Source organism: Dama dama, chromosome 21, assembly GCF_033118175.1.
Source record: "Dama dama isolate Ldn47 chromosome 21, ASM3311817v1, whole genome shotgun sequence".
Lineage (NCBI taxonomy): Eukaryota > Metazoa > Chordata > Mammalia > Artiodactyla > Cervidae > Dama > Dama dama.
This window is the reverse complement of record NC_083701.1, coordinates 67,326,125-67,342,532: the sequence shown is the minus strand read 5'-3', so window position 1 is coordinate 67,342,532 and position 16,408 is coordinate 67,326,125. Positions and strand designations below refer to the sequence as shown.

The window sequence follows — 16,408 nt, the reverse complement described above, 5'->3', positions numbered from 1 at the left end:
TCCCATCACTTCATGGCAAATAGATGGGGAAACAGTGGAAACGGTGACTGACTTTAATTTGGGGGGGCTCCAAAATCACTGCATGCAAAAACCACTACAATATTGTAAAGTAATTAGCCTCCAACTAATAAAAATAAATGGAAAAAAACAAAAACAAAATCACTGCATGGTGACTGCAGCCATGAAATTAAAGGATGCTTGTTCCTTGGAAGAAAAGTTATGACCAACCTAGACAGCATATTAAAAAGCAGAGACATTACTTTGCCAACAAATGTCCATCTAGTCAAGGCTATGGCTTTTCCAGTAGTCATGAATGCATGTGAGAGTTGGAGTGTAAAGAAAACTGAGCGCCGAAGACTTGATGCTTTTTAACTGTGGTGTTGGAGAAGACTCTTGAGAGCCCCTTGGACTGCAAGGAGATCTAACCAGTCCATCCTAAAGGAAATCAGTCCTGAATATTCATTGGAAGGACTGATGTTGAAGCTGAAACTCCAATATTTTGGCACCTAATGGGAAGAACTGACTTATTTGAAAAGACCCTGATGCTGGGAAAGATTGAAGGCAGGAGAAGGGGATGACAGAGAATGAGATGATTGGATGGCCTCACTGACTCCATGCATATGAGTTTGAGTAAACTCCAGGAGTTGGTGATGGACAGGGAGGCCTGGTGTGCTGCAGTCCATGGGGTCGCAAAGAGTCGGACACGACTGAGCGACTGAACTGAACTGAAATCTCAGAAATGGAAGTCGGAAAATTGAAATAAACAAAAACAGATGTGCCTAGATCACAGTCTGAACCTGTAGCGTTCACTAACGTTTCCGAAGACTCTGAGGCCTGCCGATGAGGTTGTTCTGTCGGCTGGCCAAGAAACGCCTAGGAAACAGGGAAAGCCAACAGAGCGACGCAGTTCACCCTAAAGCCGTCTCCCAGGGTAACTGGGAGGAGGCGTGGCCTGGGCATAGGCCACGCCCTCCTCGTCCAACTCGAATAACGATTGGTCTGGAAGCGCGGCGGGGGTGGGGTGGAGGCGGATCCAGAACGCCCAGACCCGGTAGGGGGTCAGGCCGCCATTTTGGGTTGTGTGGGTTTCCGGGACGTTCCGCGTGCCTCCTCGCTTCCGGGCAGTTCCGCACGTCAGGGGCCCCTGGGTCCCGCGTCCGAGCGTCAGGTTGGAGCCAGGAAGCGTCCCTGGGGGTAGCGGCGGCGGGGGCAGGATGAGCGCGGAGGCGGCGGACCGGGAGGCGGCCACCTCCAGCCGCCCCTGCACCCCGCCGCAGACCTCCTGGTTCGAGTTCCTGCTGCAGGAGTCGCTGTTGGAGAAACACCTGCGCAAGCCCTGCCCGGGTAAGCGCGGCGCCCGCGGCCCGGGGACTGCCCTCGGGGCTCCCACCGCTCCGCGCCTTCCTCAGCCGCGACTCCGCGGCCCGGGGAGGCGGGCCTCGGGGCCGAGCCCTGGCGCCGCCCCGTCTCTGACTGGGCATCACACAGGCCCGCGCGGGGCGCAGCTGCGGGAGGCATAAGAATAGCGGGAAACAGACTCTCCCGCGCCCTCCCTCTTTTCATGTTTGCCGTCTTGTCGCCTCTCAGGTGGCCTTGTGACCGTACTCGGCTTGGGGCCTCAACCCTCCCCTGGGGCTGAAACCCGGACAGTTTGGGCAGGGAATGCGGTCTGCGGAGACATCAGCTGTTCAGAGGCTGGTCCTGACTCTTAATAACTATCTTAGGTCCCTATTTTAACTGTTTTATTCCTCAACGAGGGGATTCTGCTGACTCAATTATTCCAAAGTTGGGCTGTAAATCAAAGCGAAAACTTCTGAAAGCAGAAAATGCTATCACAGTTGCAAGATGGTTATTCTATAATGATGTTCATGATTGATGCCGCAGTTCAGGAGTGCCGTTTAGGGAAGGTGGGAAATAACGGATATTTCTGGAAAGAGGTATTGGCCTGAAAAGGTGAATTCCTTGGATGAAATTTTGCTGACAGAGTTCGAATCCAGATGTGGCTTGTTCAGTCTAATCCGCTGGCCAGAACTGATGGAGACTCCTGGGCGAGAAGTTGGTGTACTTCACGTGGGCGGTTTTACCACTATATTGTATTAATGTGCTTTTAATTCAGTGCTTTTGATGAACGTTGGCTGAGTGTTTCTGGGTGCTTCATATCTGCATTCTTGTGTAATTCCGTCTTCATGACAGGTAGGTGATCCTCTATTTTGCATCGACAGAAACAGGTGCAGAGAGGTAACTTGAGGTAGGTCCCACTAATTAAGCGTTAAGGGAATAATTTTAAACATGGCATTTCTTTCCCCTAATTGACAATTGTTGTTTGCTGAACTGGAATTTGTAACTATTATGTTCTGTCCTCTAAAGTGCTTTCCTCTGCAAGAATCTGTTATCTTTCCTTCTTACATCCTTCCTGGTCTTTCGTTTTAATAGCCAGGCGCACTTCTTGTGAATCATAATCCTTAGTCATTGTAACTACACAACTGTTTGGATCCCCTTTTTTACCCCTTAACTTTCAAAAAAGTTGAAGACTAGTTGATTTATGATGATTTGGGTGTACAGTAAAGTGGTTCAGTTACATGTATACACCTGTTCCTTTTCAGATTGTTTTCCATTGTGCATGTGGTTAGTCACTCAGTCGTGTTGGACTCTTGCGACCCCATGAACTATAGCCTACCAGGCGCCTCTGTCCATGGGATTCTCCAGGCCAGAATACTGGAGTGGGTTGTTACAGGTTATTAAAATAACCTATTTGAATATAGTTCAATATCGAGTATAGTTCCCTGTGCTATGTAGTTTTGATATATTGATAGGTAATACAGTTCAATATGTTGATGTTGAATATAGTTCCCTGTGCTATATAGTAGGTCCTTATTGTCTATCTCATGTATAGTAGTGTGTATCTCTTAGTCCCAAGTTCCTGATTTATCCTTAACCCCCAACCCCTTTGGTAACCATCAATTTGTTTTCTTTCTGACTCTATTTCTATTTTGTGAGTAAGTTCATTTGTATTATTATTTTTGATTCCACATAAAAGTGATGTCACATGACATTTCTTTTTCTCTGACTTACTTTACTTAGTATGATAATCTCTAGGTCTATCCATGTTGCTGCAAATGGTATAATCTCTTTCTTTTTTATGACCAAGTATTGTTTCACTGTGTGTATGTACTGCACATTCTTTATCCATTCATCTGTTGGTGGACATACAGGTTTCTTCAATGTACTGGCTATTGTTAAGTAGTGCCACTATGAACACTGGTGTGCATGTATCTTTTTGAATTAGTTTTCATCTTTTCTGGACATATGCCCAGGAGTGAGATTGCTGGATAATATTAATTAAGATTATTTTCCATTATAGGTTGTTATTATTTCCATTCCAATAATTACTAAAAATTAATTTTTTAAACTAACGTCTGTATTTTTCATATTTGTAGACTTTTAGATGATGGCCATTCTTACCATTGTGAAGTGATTGATTCCTCACTGTAGTTTGATTTGCAGTTCTCAAATAGTGATTCGGAGCATCTTTTCATGTGCCTATTGGCTTATTTGGGTTCCTTTTGTGGCCAGAATCCAATATGGTGAATCCTTTTGCATCTTCATAATTAGACCTTAAGTTCAAGAATTGCTTTCTTTTAAATCCTAGATCCTGCACCAGTTCAGCTTATAGTCCAGTTTTTGGAACAGGCTTCCAAACCTTCAGTTAATGAGCAGAACCAAGTTCAACCTCCGCCTGATAACAAGAGAAATCGTGTTTTAAAGCTACTTGCTCTTAAAGTTGCTGCACATTTGAAATGGGACTTAGACGTATTAGAGAAAAGGTATACAAGATTTAAATGAATTTAAAAAAGATGTAAATGAATTTATTTTGAGAACTGTTAGATATTTTGGTTTATTTCAGTATGTGTTCTTACAATACTGGTCTTTAAACTACTTTTAGTAGTGAAAACTACTTTTCTGTGTATTCTTGGTAAAATATGCAAGTATTTTTCAAAAAGTATAAGAAAATATTTGACTGTTGAATGAATTTAAATTACCTTTAGAGTATAAACTTGGTGTTATCAATAATGAGCCAGTTTATTATTTTTATTTTTTTGATGTGCTAAGTAGAGAAAATCCACGCCTGAACAGTTTTAAATCTTCATTTTACTTTTGCATATCTGAGGAAAATAAATAAAAATTAATGATGAATTGTACATAATACTATGGTACATATTATCTTTGTTAAATAATTCATTTAATTTTACTGGTCATAAATCAATCACTGTCTCTTAAACTTTTAAACTATCTTATTAGAATCAGTGGTTATTTGTTTATAAATAAATATTTCAAATGCATAGTTGTATAATAATTTGTTTTCACCTCCTTCTCACAATTTAAAGAGAAATACCTTATAGAATATTTGGAGAAATTCAGAAAATAGGAAATAATAGGGAAGGGGAAAGAAGTGTTTTTAACATTTTTGTGTAATTTTTGTTGTTTTCCTCCCTATATATATATATATTTTATTTTGGTTTTCCTCCCTATATTTTTAAACAAAGTTGTGAACATACCTTGTATACTGTTTTGATTTTTTGTTTTGTTTTTATTTTAATTTTATTTCATATAGCAGGATATCATGAGCATTTCCCCAGTTTGGTTTTTGGAGATTATCCATTGTATAGATAATTTATTAAATTGTTCCTCTATTGACAGTTTTTTTAGTTTTTCTCTAGTTTTTCATTTTTATAAATCATAGAGCTTTAAAATGTCTTTGTCCATAAGCTTTATATAAATTTCGAGTTGCGTCCTTAGTATAGATTGTTAAATTGCCAGGTCAAGCGGTGTAAACATTGTTAAAGTGCATTATGCATATACTGGATTGCATTTCCAGAGAGTTGTATTCGTTTATACTAACACTAGTAGTATTTGAACACTTTTTTCACCATATATTTTCCAGCATTGAATAGTAGGATTAAAAAAACGGTTTCCTCTCTAAGGGGGAGCTTATCTGTTAATAGGCTTAGCAGCAGATAGCAATGTGTGCAGAACAGTATGATGTATATGATAGAGTTGGAAAATTGAGCACTTGACTGGATATTTGATGATAAACAATAATTTCTTAGATGTGAAATTTATACTGTCATTATGTTAGGAGGTAATTTTTTGGAGATACGTTCTGAAATACTTGGGAAGAAATGATTTACTATTGGGAATTTGCTTTACAGTAATATGGAAAGGAGGGAAGTGGGTGAGAGTAGAGAGGAAACAAGATTGGCCATCAGTTGATAACTGTTGAGGCTGGATGATGGGCACATTTTGGTGTGTATTATATTATTCTGTCTACTTTTGTATGTATTTAAATTCTTTTCATAATAAAAGCTTAAAAGATCTTTTGGTAAATTTTCAGTTATGTTGTTGAGACAGATTAATAGAATGGCCCTGTGGATTTACTACTTAAACGATTTAATTATTTTTAGCAAAGACACTGAATTGTGCATTGTGTACTTGCACAACTTATATGTCTTCTGATTCTTCCCTTTTAAGTTTGTCTGTTCCAGTATTGAATATGTTGTTGAATGAACTGCTGTGCATCAGTAAAGTTCCTCCAGGGACAAAGCACGTAGACATGGACCTGGCCACCTTACCTCCAACCACTGCCATGGCCATCCTTCTCTACAATAGATGGTAAATTTTTCGTAAACCTAAAATATGCTGGGCAGCCTGGCTTTAATTGCATTCTGACTTCAGGGGTGTGCTTTTAAGTCATTCTAGGGATCTCTCAGAGGGTCTTGGGAATAGTGAGATGGTGGAGAAAATTATGACTGCATAGACGAAAAGCATTCTGATAGAGACGTGGATGACTTATAAAGTTTTTATTATATGTCAGAATTTTGGATAGTTTATAAGTTTTCTAGGAAGTACTAAAAAATACTTGAAGTGACATTTATAATGTATTAAATTTTGTTTTTATTTGTCTTTTTTTTTTTTAAGGGCAATTAGGACAATTGTTCAAAGTAGTTTTCCTGTTAAACAGGCAAAACCTGGACCTCCTCAGTTAAGTGTGTAAGTTGGCCAATAAAGACCCGTACTTGGCACTTTTTTTTCAGGTTTTTTTTTTTTTTTTTTTAATTTTGCAAGTTTTTAAGAACTCTTGGTACAGAAGGAATAAAGCAGAAATCAGAGGGCAGAAGGCCTGCATGCAGGTAGGTTTGGAGGGGTTAGAAGGGTGAGACTCAGACAGGGCTTTGGATAACTAGAGTAGAGAGCTCTGAAAAAGGAGGGGAGCAGTTTGTAAACTGTGCCTTTCATCTGAATGTTAGCTGACCTGCTTCCGGGAATTAAGATTGTTCTCATTTAATTAAATTTACTTGAAAGAGATATGTTTGTTCTGTATGTGGGAAATTTTAATTTAGAGTGCAAAAGTTAAGTACAATAGTTTGATCAGGTCTGGAGTTTTAAACCTAGTTCTTAAATTCCAAGTAGTAGCAACTTACCCAAATTTGGAGCTAGAGTGTAGTTTCTAACTTGATATAAATGAGCTTTTGCTGCCAGAAAGTTTTATTTTGAAATTGAGGGTTTTTTTTTTAATGCAAAGCAAATGAAAAAATAATGGTAAAGGAGCATGATCATAATTGAGTTTATTTTTTAAGCATGAAAAGAAGTAGTATTAAAAGCATTTTTATTTATTTAAATTCAGCCTCACTGTCAAGAATGATCTTTAAGTTTTGAATTTTCAGTCTTTCAAGTAATAGGTGATACTCTTCTATCATTTCTCTTTTAGTATGAATCAGATGCAACAGGAGAAAGAGCTAACAGAAAATATTTTGAAAGTGGTGAGTATTGGTATCGGTTACACTGTAACCTTTCTGGGATGTATTATATTTAGAGCATGTATAGGTGCTTCTTCTAATCTTATATATTAAGACTTGGCATGGTCTTGATGTGATGACATTTAGACTTTGACTGTTAGAAGGTAATTTGATAATATTCTAAATTGACACGTTCCTTTTTTTTTTTTTTGGGCCATGCTGTGTGGCTTTTGGGATCTCCAGTTTCCCAATCAGATTGAATCCAGGCCACTACAGTGAAAGTGCCAACTGCTAACCACTGGACTGCCAGAAATTCCCTAAAACTACTTTTATATTCAGAAAAATAGTTATTTTTAAGATTGCTTTTAACATAACATAGTCAACATAGCATAGTCAACATAAAAGTAGAAATCATAATTTAAAAATGATCTCTTTAATTCTTTATTTAATACCTACAATGTACCAGAGATACCACCCAAAGTGCAGAGACTGGGAAAGGAGAAGGAAGATAACAGACTGTCTGTATCTATATTCAACAGATAATGTATTTTGAATGTGGAAGCAAAAAACCTGTGTTGTTGTTATTATTTAATGCCTAGTAAAAATGACTGGCACATTGAAGCATACAAAACATTTCTTGAATACATCAATGAAATGGTGTAAAATTGTAAGCATTTTTCATCAGTAACTTTTATATAAAAGAAAGATATCAATCTTTTCCAATTTGTGTTTTCAATTTCACAATAGGAACCTTCTGAATTTTAAAATCTTAAAGATAATTTTAACAAATATAATTTCACTCTTGCTATGTTAGATGCATTTTTAAAACAGACTACTAGTACATTAAGCTGCTAAGTATCCTGTAAATATTTTTGGTTGCTGTAGTCCAGTACTGCCATTTTTGTGTTTTAAAATTTTGTTTATTGAACTTTTGTAGCTAAAAGAACAAGCTTCTGATTCTATCCTGGTACTAGAGGCAGCCCTTAAGTTAAACAACGATCTTTATGTCCACACAATGAGAACATTAGACTTACTGGCTGTGGAGCCAGGCATGGTCAATGGAGAAACTGAGAGTTCCACTGCTGGATTGAAAATCAAAACCGAGGAGATGCAGTGCCAGGTATTTATTTCAGTGTTTAATCAATGCATGGCAAAATTTTGGAAAATCTTACATAAAATCATCCTTGTATTTTTAATTAGAGTTTATTTCTGCCCTTGTCCCTTTGATTTTACTTCTGATGTTATTAAAACTTTGCATTCTATTTAATTGTGAATTTTATAAGACCTCTCTTGAAATTTTTCTGAAAGAAATGGAAGGAAAATTTCTTATGATCTTTTGTCTCCAAACTAGTTTCCTGGTTATATTTAAGAGACTGAGAATGCAGGGAGTAATAATATGAATGAACTGACTAACAATTCATTTACATTATAAAAAAATCTAATCAGACTGAAAAAACAAAACTAATATTGTGCTAGATTTTGAAAAATGTAAGGCTCCTAGAGAAATAACTAGGTTTTCAAGGATCTTAATTTAAGTCTGCCTGCTCTCTGTAACTCTGTACCCTAGTTCCTTTGTTGCTTTCAGTTGTTTTTTGTTGTTAGATATTTTATGTATTGATAGCTTCTTTTTCCTTGCTTGATTATAAACTCTTTGAGGTCTCTCTTTTTTAAAATATATTTGTATTTGCATCTTCCTTACTTTCTAGCCCAAAATCTTGAGTATAATAGAAATTTTAAAAGAATTAATGATTGCCACTACAGTAGAGCCTTCTATGTTCTATATTTTCTTCATTGTGTGAATTGGCATAACATTTTAAAAAACTAATCTTTTTGGCTGCACTGGTTCATTGTAGCTGCTTGCGGGCCTCCTCTAGTTATGCCGAGTGGAGGCTACTCTCTCCTTGTGGAGCACAGGATCGTGGGCTTTGGTGGTTGCGGCTCATAGACTCTAGAGCACAGGCTCAGTAGTTGTGGCACATGGGCTTAGTTGCCCCAAGGCATGTGAAATCTTCCTGAACTGGGGTCCAACCCACATCCCCTGCATGGGCAGACAGGTACTTAACCACTGGGCCACCAGGGATGTCTGGCATGACTTCTTTTATCATTATTTCCCAATCTTGAAAGAGCTGAAATAGCTCTGACTTTTAAAAGGGTTGAGAGGTACCTTTTCAGATTCTGGAGTTAAAGATAATCCCTTCTCAAGACTTGCTGAGATGGCGTCTCATAGAGTAGGAGTCGGAGTCGGAGTCATGAGGCATTGGCAGTTGGTAACCACCTCAAGGGCTCCCCAGGTGGCTCAGCAGTAAGGAATCTGTCTGCCAGTGCAGGAGACGCAGGTTCCATCTCTGGGTAGGAAGATCCCCTGGAGAAGGAAATGGCAACCCACTCCAGTATTCTTGCCTGGAGAATCCCATGAACAGAGGAGCTTGGTGGGCTACAGTCCATGGGGTTGTGACAGAGTTGGACACAACTTAGCAACTATACAACAACAACAACTCTGTCTTTGCCTGGAAAGGGGAATTATATGTGTCTGTAATAATGTGTGCAAATATAGGTGTGCTTGTGTGTATATAAATCTTTCTCTGTTATATACACACACATACTTTATTTTAAACTTTAGCACTGCTTTATCCTAGATGGAAGGAAGCACTTTAGAATGGAAATCTGCCCAACATTAAGTGTGGATTAAATACTATAAAGCAGTATTCTAGAGGCTGAGGAAGAATTAATCTTGATTTGTTGAACAGGACAGAATAGTATCTGTAGTCCGTATCAGTGAAGAGTAGTTTGGTCAGGAATATCAGAGACTTACAGCTTAGGAGTTTGAAAGAGGAATGAGTATCTGTTGGCTCAGGTTGGTTTGGTGCAAATGGAAATAAATGGTGTGGAATGAAATTTATTTCTACATCTGATGTGTATGGGGAGTTGAGAAAACTGGTGTGATTGAAATAGAGAAGAATAGAGGTTTGGAGAGAAAAGGCAGTCCACAGCCCAGGTGGGATGCATGAGACAAGTGCTCGGGCCTGGTGCACTGGGAAGACCCAGAGGAATCGGGTGGAGAGGGAGGTGGGAGGGGGGATCGGGATGGGGAATACGTGTAAATCTATGGCTGATTCATATCAATGTATGACAAAACCCACTGAAATGTTGTGAAGTAATTAGCCTCCAACTAATAAAAAAAAAAAAAAAAAGGCAGTCCAGATTCTGAGATCCTTGAAAATCAGGCCGTGGGGTTTGAACTTTCTCCTACTTGGGGGAATAAGTTGAAGGCTTTTTAAAAGAGTCAGATTGAGAAGGCAGACCAGTCGGCCTTGTGAGGAGTAAATCTGTGATAGAATATTAGGAACCTAAGGGTCTGGCTTCAGGTTTGGACTCCGCCAGTGCTTAGTTATATGCTTTCAAGTAGAAATGTCATTTTCTGGGCCTTAGTATTCTTATTCATAAAATGGCCAAGTTCAACTCAGTATTTGAATTCTGCATTGGGTAAATCTAGGCCACCTGATGCGAAGAGCTGACTCATTGGAAAAGACCCTGATGCTGGGAAAGATTGAGGGCAGGAGGAGAAGGAGATGACAGAGGATGAGATGGCTGGATGGCATCACCGACTCAATGGACATGGGTTTGGGTGGACTCTGGGAGTTGGTGATGGACAGGGAGGCCTGGCGTGCTGCACTTCATGGGGTCGCAAAGAGTTGGACATGACTAGCAACTGAATTGAACTGAACTGAACTGAGGTGTCTGTTTAGGAATGCTCCTGGAAAAATATGCAGATTCTGTTAGAAAAAGACAACTGGAAATGCACTGTCATGTTATACTCATTCGTTCAGATTTCTCAGTATTTTATTCTGGCCAGTTCTTTGATAGTAGACATTTGCCCCTCCTACCCTTTTGGAGACACTCCCGTGGCTGTCCCCTTTTTCATTGTTAGAAGAATCCCCTACCTTCTGAGACTTGATGGGAGGGAGAGCCTGTTTCCTATAATAAAACTGACAACTCCAAATATTAGTGTTCTCTAGCCTTATCCTGCTGGAGGGCAGGCACGTCACAGTGGTGTGACAGAGACATTCAGACTGAATTAGGAGCTAGCTGGGCTCGCCCGGTGGCTCAGCAGTAGAGAATCTGCCTGCAAATGCAGAAGGCACAGCAGATGCGAGTTCGATCCCTGGGTTGGGAAGATCCTCTGGAGAAGGGCATGACTACCCACTCCAGTGCTCTTGCCTGGAGAATCCCAGGGACAGAGGAGCCTGGCGGGCTACAGTCCATGGGGTCGCAAAGAGTCAGACATGACTGAAGTGACTTAGCACGCACGTGGGAGCTCGCTAGTCAGTCAGTGAAGTGGGATGATGGAGAATCCACTGTGATGGTGAGTAACTGCAGCAGTGACAGGGAAGTCTAGCTCCCGGGGCAGCCCTGGCAGGAGTGGAGCGCTGCCTTCAGTGTCTGGTCGTGGTGGCCACAGTTGCCAGATCTGTGGAGTTGGCTGTTGAGGTGGCTGTGTGCTGGTTCACTGCATCAGTTGCGGCTCTTGTTCTGGCTGCTTATCTTCCATCCCCCATTTGTTTTCCAGGCCTGATTCTTTGGCTTTCCCAATAATTCTGTAGTTAAGTCCCCTTAAGTCAGTCAGAGTTGATTTCTGTTGCTTGTGACTAAGAACATTGACTGTTTTACTGCTCATTAAAACATTGTTTCCTTATTTGCTACATGTGTAACTATGTTGCTGAGATAAAGGTGATTTTGAGTTTTGTTAGCTCTTAAGTTCATGGAAAATCACTGAGCAAATTGGTATTCATTACCATTTTAGGTGTGTTATGATTTGGGTGCAGCATACTTCCAGCAAGGCTCTACAAATCCAGCTGTCTATGAAAATGCCAGAGAAAAATTTTTTAGAACCAAAGAACTAATTGCAGAGGTAAATACAGTCATAACACTCACATGATTTTCAATCCTTTAAAACAGCTATATATTTTTTGGCTTTCATTTTTCTGATGATTAAAAAATTGTTCATTGTAGTAAATTTGATCAAAAAACTAATGGAAATATTTTTAAAAATCTGTAATACTACTGCCTGGAAATAACCCCTTCCTTTTATGGTTTTAGCTTTTTTTTTCCCCCAGTTTTTGTTCTTTATGTTTTTATATAGTTAAGCTCATGCTATTTTGTATCTTGCTAAAATGTTAGATATTTTAAATGTATCTATCCTTTTCTGTTGTATATAGATGTGCTATGATTTTCCTAATGTTTGAGCATTTAGATAGTTTGCTGTTCTTATTTATTATAAAGTTGCAAAATTTATATCTCCAAGCATAAATTTTTGTTTGAATTTTAGATAAAGTTAAATTCCTGCAAGTAGAATTAACCATGTCAGTGGCCATTAATTTTTTTAAAGGATGTAATATACAAAGCCAAATTGATTTCTAGGTACATTTCTCTGAGGGCTCTGCTATCAGAGTGAAATTTTTTAAATTGCTAATTTTATATTTATCTAGAATACCTTTAAAATAGTTGTGTTTCCTTAATTCCTAGTAGGGCAAATGTTTTCATGTGTTTATTGTTTGCATTTTTCTTTTTATGATTCACACAACTGAATTTTAAAGTGTATAACTAGGTTTTTATATGCCTGGTGGCCAGAAAAATTCCCGTTTCAACCTTTCCTTTCTTCACCAGAAACATTGAATAAATGCACTAGAGATATACTTTGTTGGGAATTCTCATTTTAATTTGCCTGGGGAACTCATCAGATTTCTAATTTTATGGCATTATGGGTATAGTAATTTAAAGCTTCAATTTTTCTTTTTTTAAAGCTTTAATTTTTTAAAAAAAGTATGTCTTAAAAATTTTTCTGTTTCGGTGGAAGCATGTCTATTTTTTCTGGTTGAGTGAAGATTGAGTTTTCTTTGTTGTCCCCCTTTAAATCTCTGCCAAGTGTATGTATCAACATTTTAAAGTATTTTAATCTTTTTTTTTAAACAGTTTTCATTCTTTGTTAGTATCTTAATTGTTGTTATACCTACAGAGAGTGATAATAATGTCTACCTTTTTATGTTGGCCTGAAAACTAAGCCAGCAGTCAGTAAATTTTTTTGTAAAGGGGTAAATAATAAATACTTTAGGCTTTGTGGGCCATATACAGTTTCTGTGGCATAGTCCTAATTTTTGTTTTTCCTCCCTTTATGACACTAAGGATTATTCTTAGGTCATGGAATCTATAAAAACAGGACATGGGCTGGTTTTGGCCTATTAGCAATAGTTTGCTGACCCCTGCTCTAAACCTTTAACTTCATTTTTTATGGTTCCTGTTTTCCATTGGCATTTTCTTATACTGTTAAAATGCAATAAATGGGTGCTAGGCTATTCTTTCTGTTACACTGATGGATAATGGTGTATACCTCTTACTTTACAGATAGGTTCATTATCTCTTCATTGTACCATAGATGAGAAGCGGTTAGCTGGCTATTGTCAAGCATGTGATGTTCTCGTACCTTCCTCTGATAGTACAACTCAACAATTGACTCCATATAGTCAGGTCCATATTTGTTTGAGATCTGGCAACTATCAGGTAAGATGTATGACAGGGATACAGTAGTGTCATTGGAAACCAGACAACCGAGTTCAAATCCTGACATCACCATTTACAGTTGTCCCATTTGGGGCACGTCAAACAGACTGGTCTATAAAATAGTTGTAATAATAAAGCTTTTTATGAGAATCAAATGAAAAGTTATAGTTTATAAACTCTTAAGGCAGAGCACTGGATAGATGTTGACTCATATTGCTGATAATTATCCTTTCTTGAAGGTATAAAATTGGCCCATTTTAAGTACATTCTGTAAGAAACTCTGTAGGCAGAACTTTTTAACTTTTAAAATTACAGGTAGAGAACTTTTGGTTTTATGGAGGCTAAAGATCTGGAAGTACGGTCTTCCAGCCTGACCTTATTAGCCACTGTGAACAGTAAGACTGAAGGAGAGGGTGAGCAGAGCGTTTTTGGTTGGTTTGGATAGTCTATTACAATAGCCCCCTTTTCCAGGGAGGCTGGTTGTCATCTCAGTTTTACTCATGAAAAGAGCTTAAATTAGTCTGTTGAGATTTTTTGTTGCCCTCTCTGAGTATATATCTGTAGCTTTGTAATGAAAATCACTGGGAGTTAGGATTTGTACTTTTAAAATCTTTTTCAGAAAGCCTTCATTCTAGAAAGTGAATAGTACCTTCATCTTATTAAATTCAAAACAGAAATTATGAAATGACAGTGCTCTAACATGCCTTTAAGTTTTGTGTCTCCACAGTGGACTTTTTTTTTTCACAATGGACTTTTAGCCTAGGTTTTTAGTTCTCTTTTCTCAGCTAGGGTTTTAGGTTTTTTTTTTTTTTCCTCAGAGAAAATAGAAGAAGGGAGGGGACAGTGCTCCCTCTCTCTCCTCTGGCCCCCTTTTTGCCAATTCTAATTTGCCCTAGGGAAGAAAAGTAAACTTTCTTGAAGGTAGGTTTCAGATATAGATGAAGTTCTCAAACACAAGAGATCTTTCAGTTACATATCCCTAGTACAGGCTTATGGGGAGTAGTAATCAATTATGATAAGATATAGAATCTTTAAGAAGGTTCCTGGCATAGTGAGACCTGTGCAGGCGAGAATGTTAGTCAGATTGGCACATGTTGCCATGTGGGCCGTGCTTGGTCACTCAGTCATGTCTGACTCTTTGCGACTCCATGGGCTGTAGCCCGCCAGGCTCTTTGGTCTATGGGGATTCTCCAGGCAAGGATACTGGAGTGGGTTGCCATGCCCTTATCCAGGGGATCTTCCCAGCCCAGGGATTGAACCCAGGGCTCCTGCATTGCAGGTGGATTCTTTACCAGCTGAGCCATCAGGGAAGCCCACATGTTACCATAGATATAATAAAGGACCAAATGTTTAACTCAGGAAGTAGTGTAATGGATAGCTAGGAAAGGGGAAAGAGCGATTTTGTTGCAACTCTGGAATTTATCACTTTAGCTATATATACAGGAGTGTCTTAGAAATCATATTTAGCTTTTTTGGGGGTGGGGGGATAGGATTCTCTCTGTGGCTGATGAGTTATTGAACAGCTGTAACAAATAGGTCTTCCAACATTGGGAAGTGACTTGCTTGCTCCCATGTAGCTCATGTTTTGCTATGGAAGTGAAATAGTGGTTGCTCTGTAGTTTGAAACCATTTTTGTCAGTGCTCTTGTTGTAGAGCTGATTTAGCTGTTTCCAGAAATCCCCACACTGTCATCCCTACTTTCTTCCATTGTTTGATAAGGAGCTGATAAACAACTGAGAAAAAAGACTATAAAAAGACTGTGGTAATATCATTTATCAGAATGACAAATTGTCTACAGTTCACTAATATATTTTAAACCATTTAACTTGATTAGACTAGTTTCTTAGCACATGTTTTTTCTAGCTGAAATATTTCTCTTTAACATTTTAAAAAGTTTGTTGTATGAAATCATGTTTAAAGTAGAGGAGAGGAATTTTTAAAGTCTCTATCTAATAACATAGCTGAATTACTACTTGATGATTCTTTTCTCACCTCTCACTTTTGGCCCATGATCTCCAATTTTAAAGAAGGGTAGGGGGGTTCTTTTGCCTTTTCATACTGTTCATGGGGTTCTGAAGGCAAAAATACTGAAGTGGTTTGCCATTCCCTTCTCCAGTGGATCACATTTTGTCAGAACTCTGCACCATGACCCATCCGTCTTGGGTGGCCCTACACGGCATGGCTCATAGTTTCATTGAGTTAGACAAGGCTGTGGTCCATGTGATCAGTTTGGTTAGTGTTCTGTGATTTTGGTTTTCATTCTGTCTGCCTTCTGATGAATAAGAATAAGAGGCTTATGGAAGCTTCCTGATGGGAGAGACAGACTGGGGGGATAACTGGGTCTTGTTCTGATGGGCGGGGCCATGCTAAGTAAACCTTTAATCCAATTTTCTGTTGATGGGCGGGGCTGTGTTCCTTCCCTGTTGTTTGGCCTGAGGCCAGACTGTTGACCCACACCTCCACCAGAGACTCCGGGACACTCACAGGCAAGTCTAGCTTAGTCTCTTGGGGGAACACTGCTCCTCACATAGTCATGTATGCGTGTGAGAGTTGGACCATAAAGAAAGCTGAGCGCTGAAGAATTGATGCTTTTGAACTGTGGTGTTGGAGAAGACTCTTGAGAGTCCCCTGGACTGCAAGGAGATAAAACCTGTCAATCCTAAAGGAAATCAGTCCTGAATACTCATTGCAAGGACTGATGCTGAAGCTGAAACTCCCATACTTTGGCCACCTGATGCGAAGAACTGACTCATTGGAAAAGACCCTGATGCTGGGAAAGATTGAGGGCGGGAGGAGAAGGGGTCAACAGATAGGTTGGATGGAATTACAGGTTGGATGGCATCACCGACTCAATGGACATGAGTTTGAGCAAGCTCTGGGAGTTGGTGATGGACAGGGAGTCCTTGTGTGCTGCAGTCCATGGGGTCGCAAAGAGTAGGACATGACTTGAGCCATTGAATTGAACTGAGGGGAGTGCTATTTTTACCCTTAATGTAATTTTAAAATTTTCGGAAGAGGTTTTCCTAGCAAGATATTTTAATGATTTTCTCCACTTTGTA

General features: G+C 39.1%; 1 protein-coding gene across 10 annotated transcripts in view; it reads left to right on the top strand.

Moving 5' to 3' along the window:
- The first annotated feature begins 1,053 nt into the window (after positions 1-1,053).
- INTS8 (integrator complex subunit 8) overlaps positions 1,054-16,408 on the top strand; it is a 41,036-nt gene continuing 25,681 nt past the window's right edge. For 7 of the 10 annotated variants that reach the window (XR_009689587.1, XR_009689586.1, XM_061123746.1 and 4 more), the window contains exons 1-8: positions 1,054-1,344; positions 3,650-3,824; positions 5,530-5,670; positions 5,977-6,048; positions 6,767-6,818; positions 7,732-7,914; positions 11,596-11,703; positions 13,194-13,349. Coding sequence is in view for 8 of the 10 variants with exons in the window: in XM_061123746.1 (XP_060979729.1) it covers positions 1,215-1,344; positions 3,650-3,824; positions 5,530-5,670; positions 5,977-6,048; positions 6,767-6,818; positions 7,732-7,914; positions 11,596-11,703; positions 13,194-13,349 (1,017 nt within the window). In the remaining 2 variants the exon portion in view is untranslated. Of the gene's footprint in view, positions 1,345-3,649; positions 3,825-5,529; positions 5,671-5,976; positions 6,049-6,072; positions 6,189-6,766; positions 6,819-7,731; positions 7,915-11,595; positions 11,704-13,193; positions 13,350-16,408 lie in introns of those variants that run through there. The other 3 variants (XM_061123747.1, XM_061123751.1, XM_061123752.1) reach the window with 3 other exon arrangements.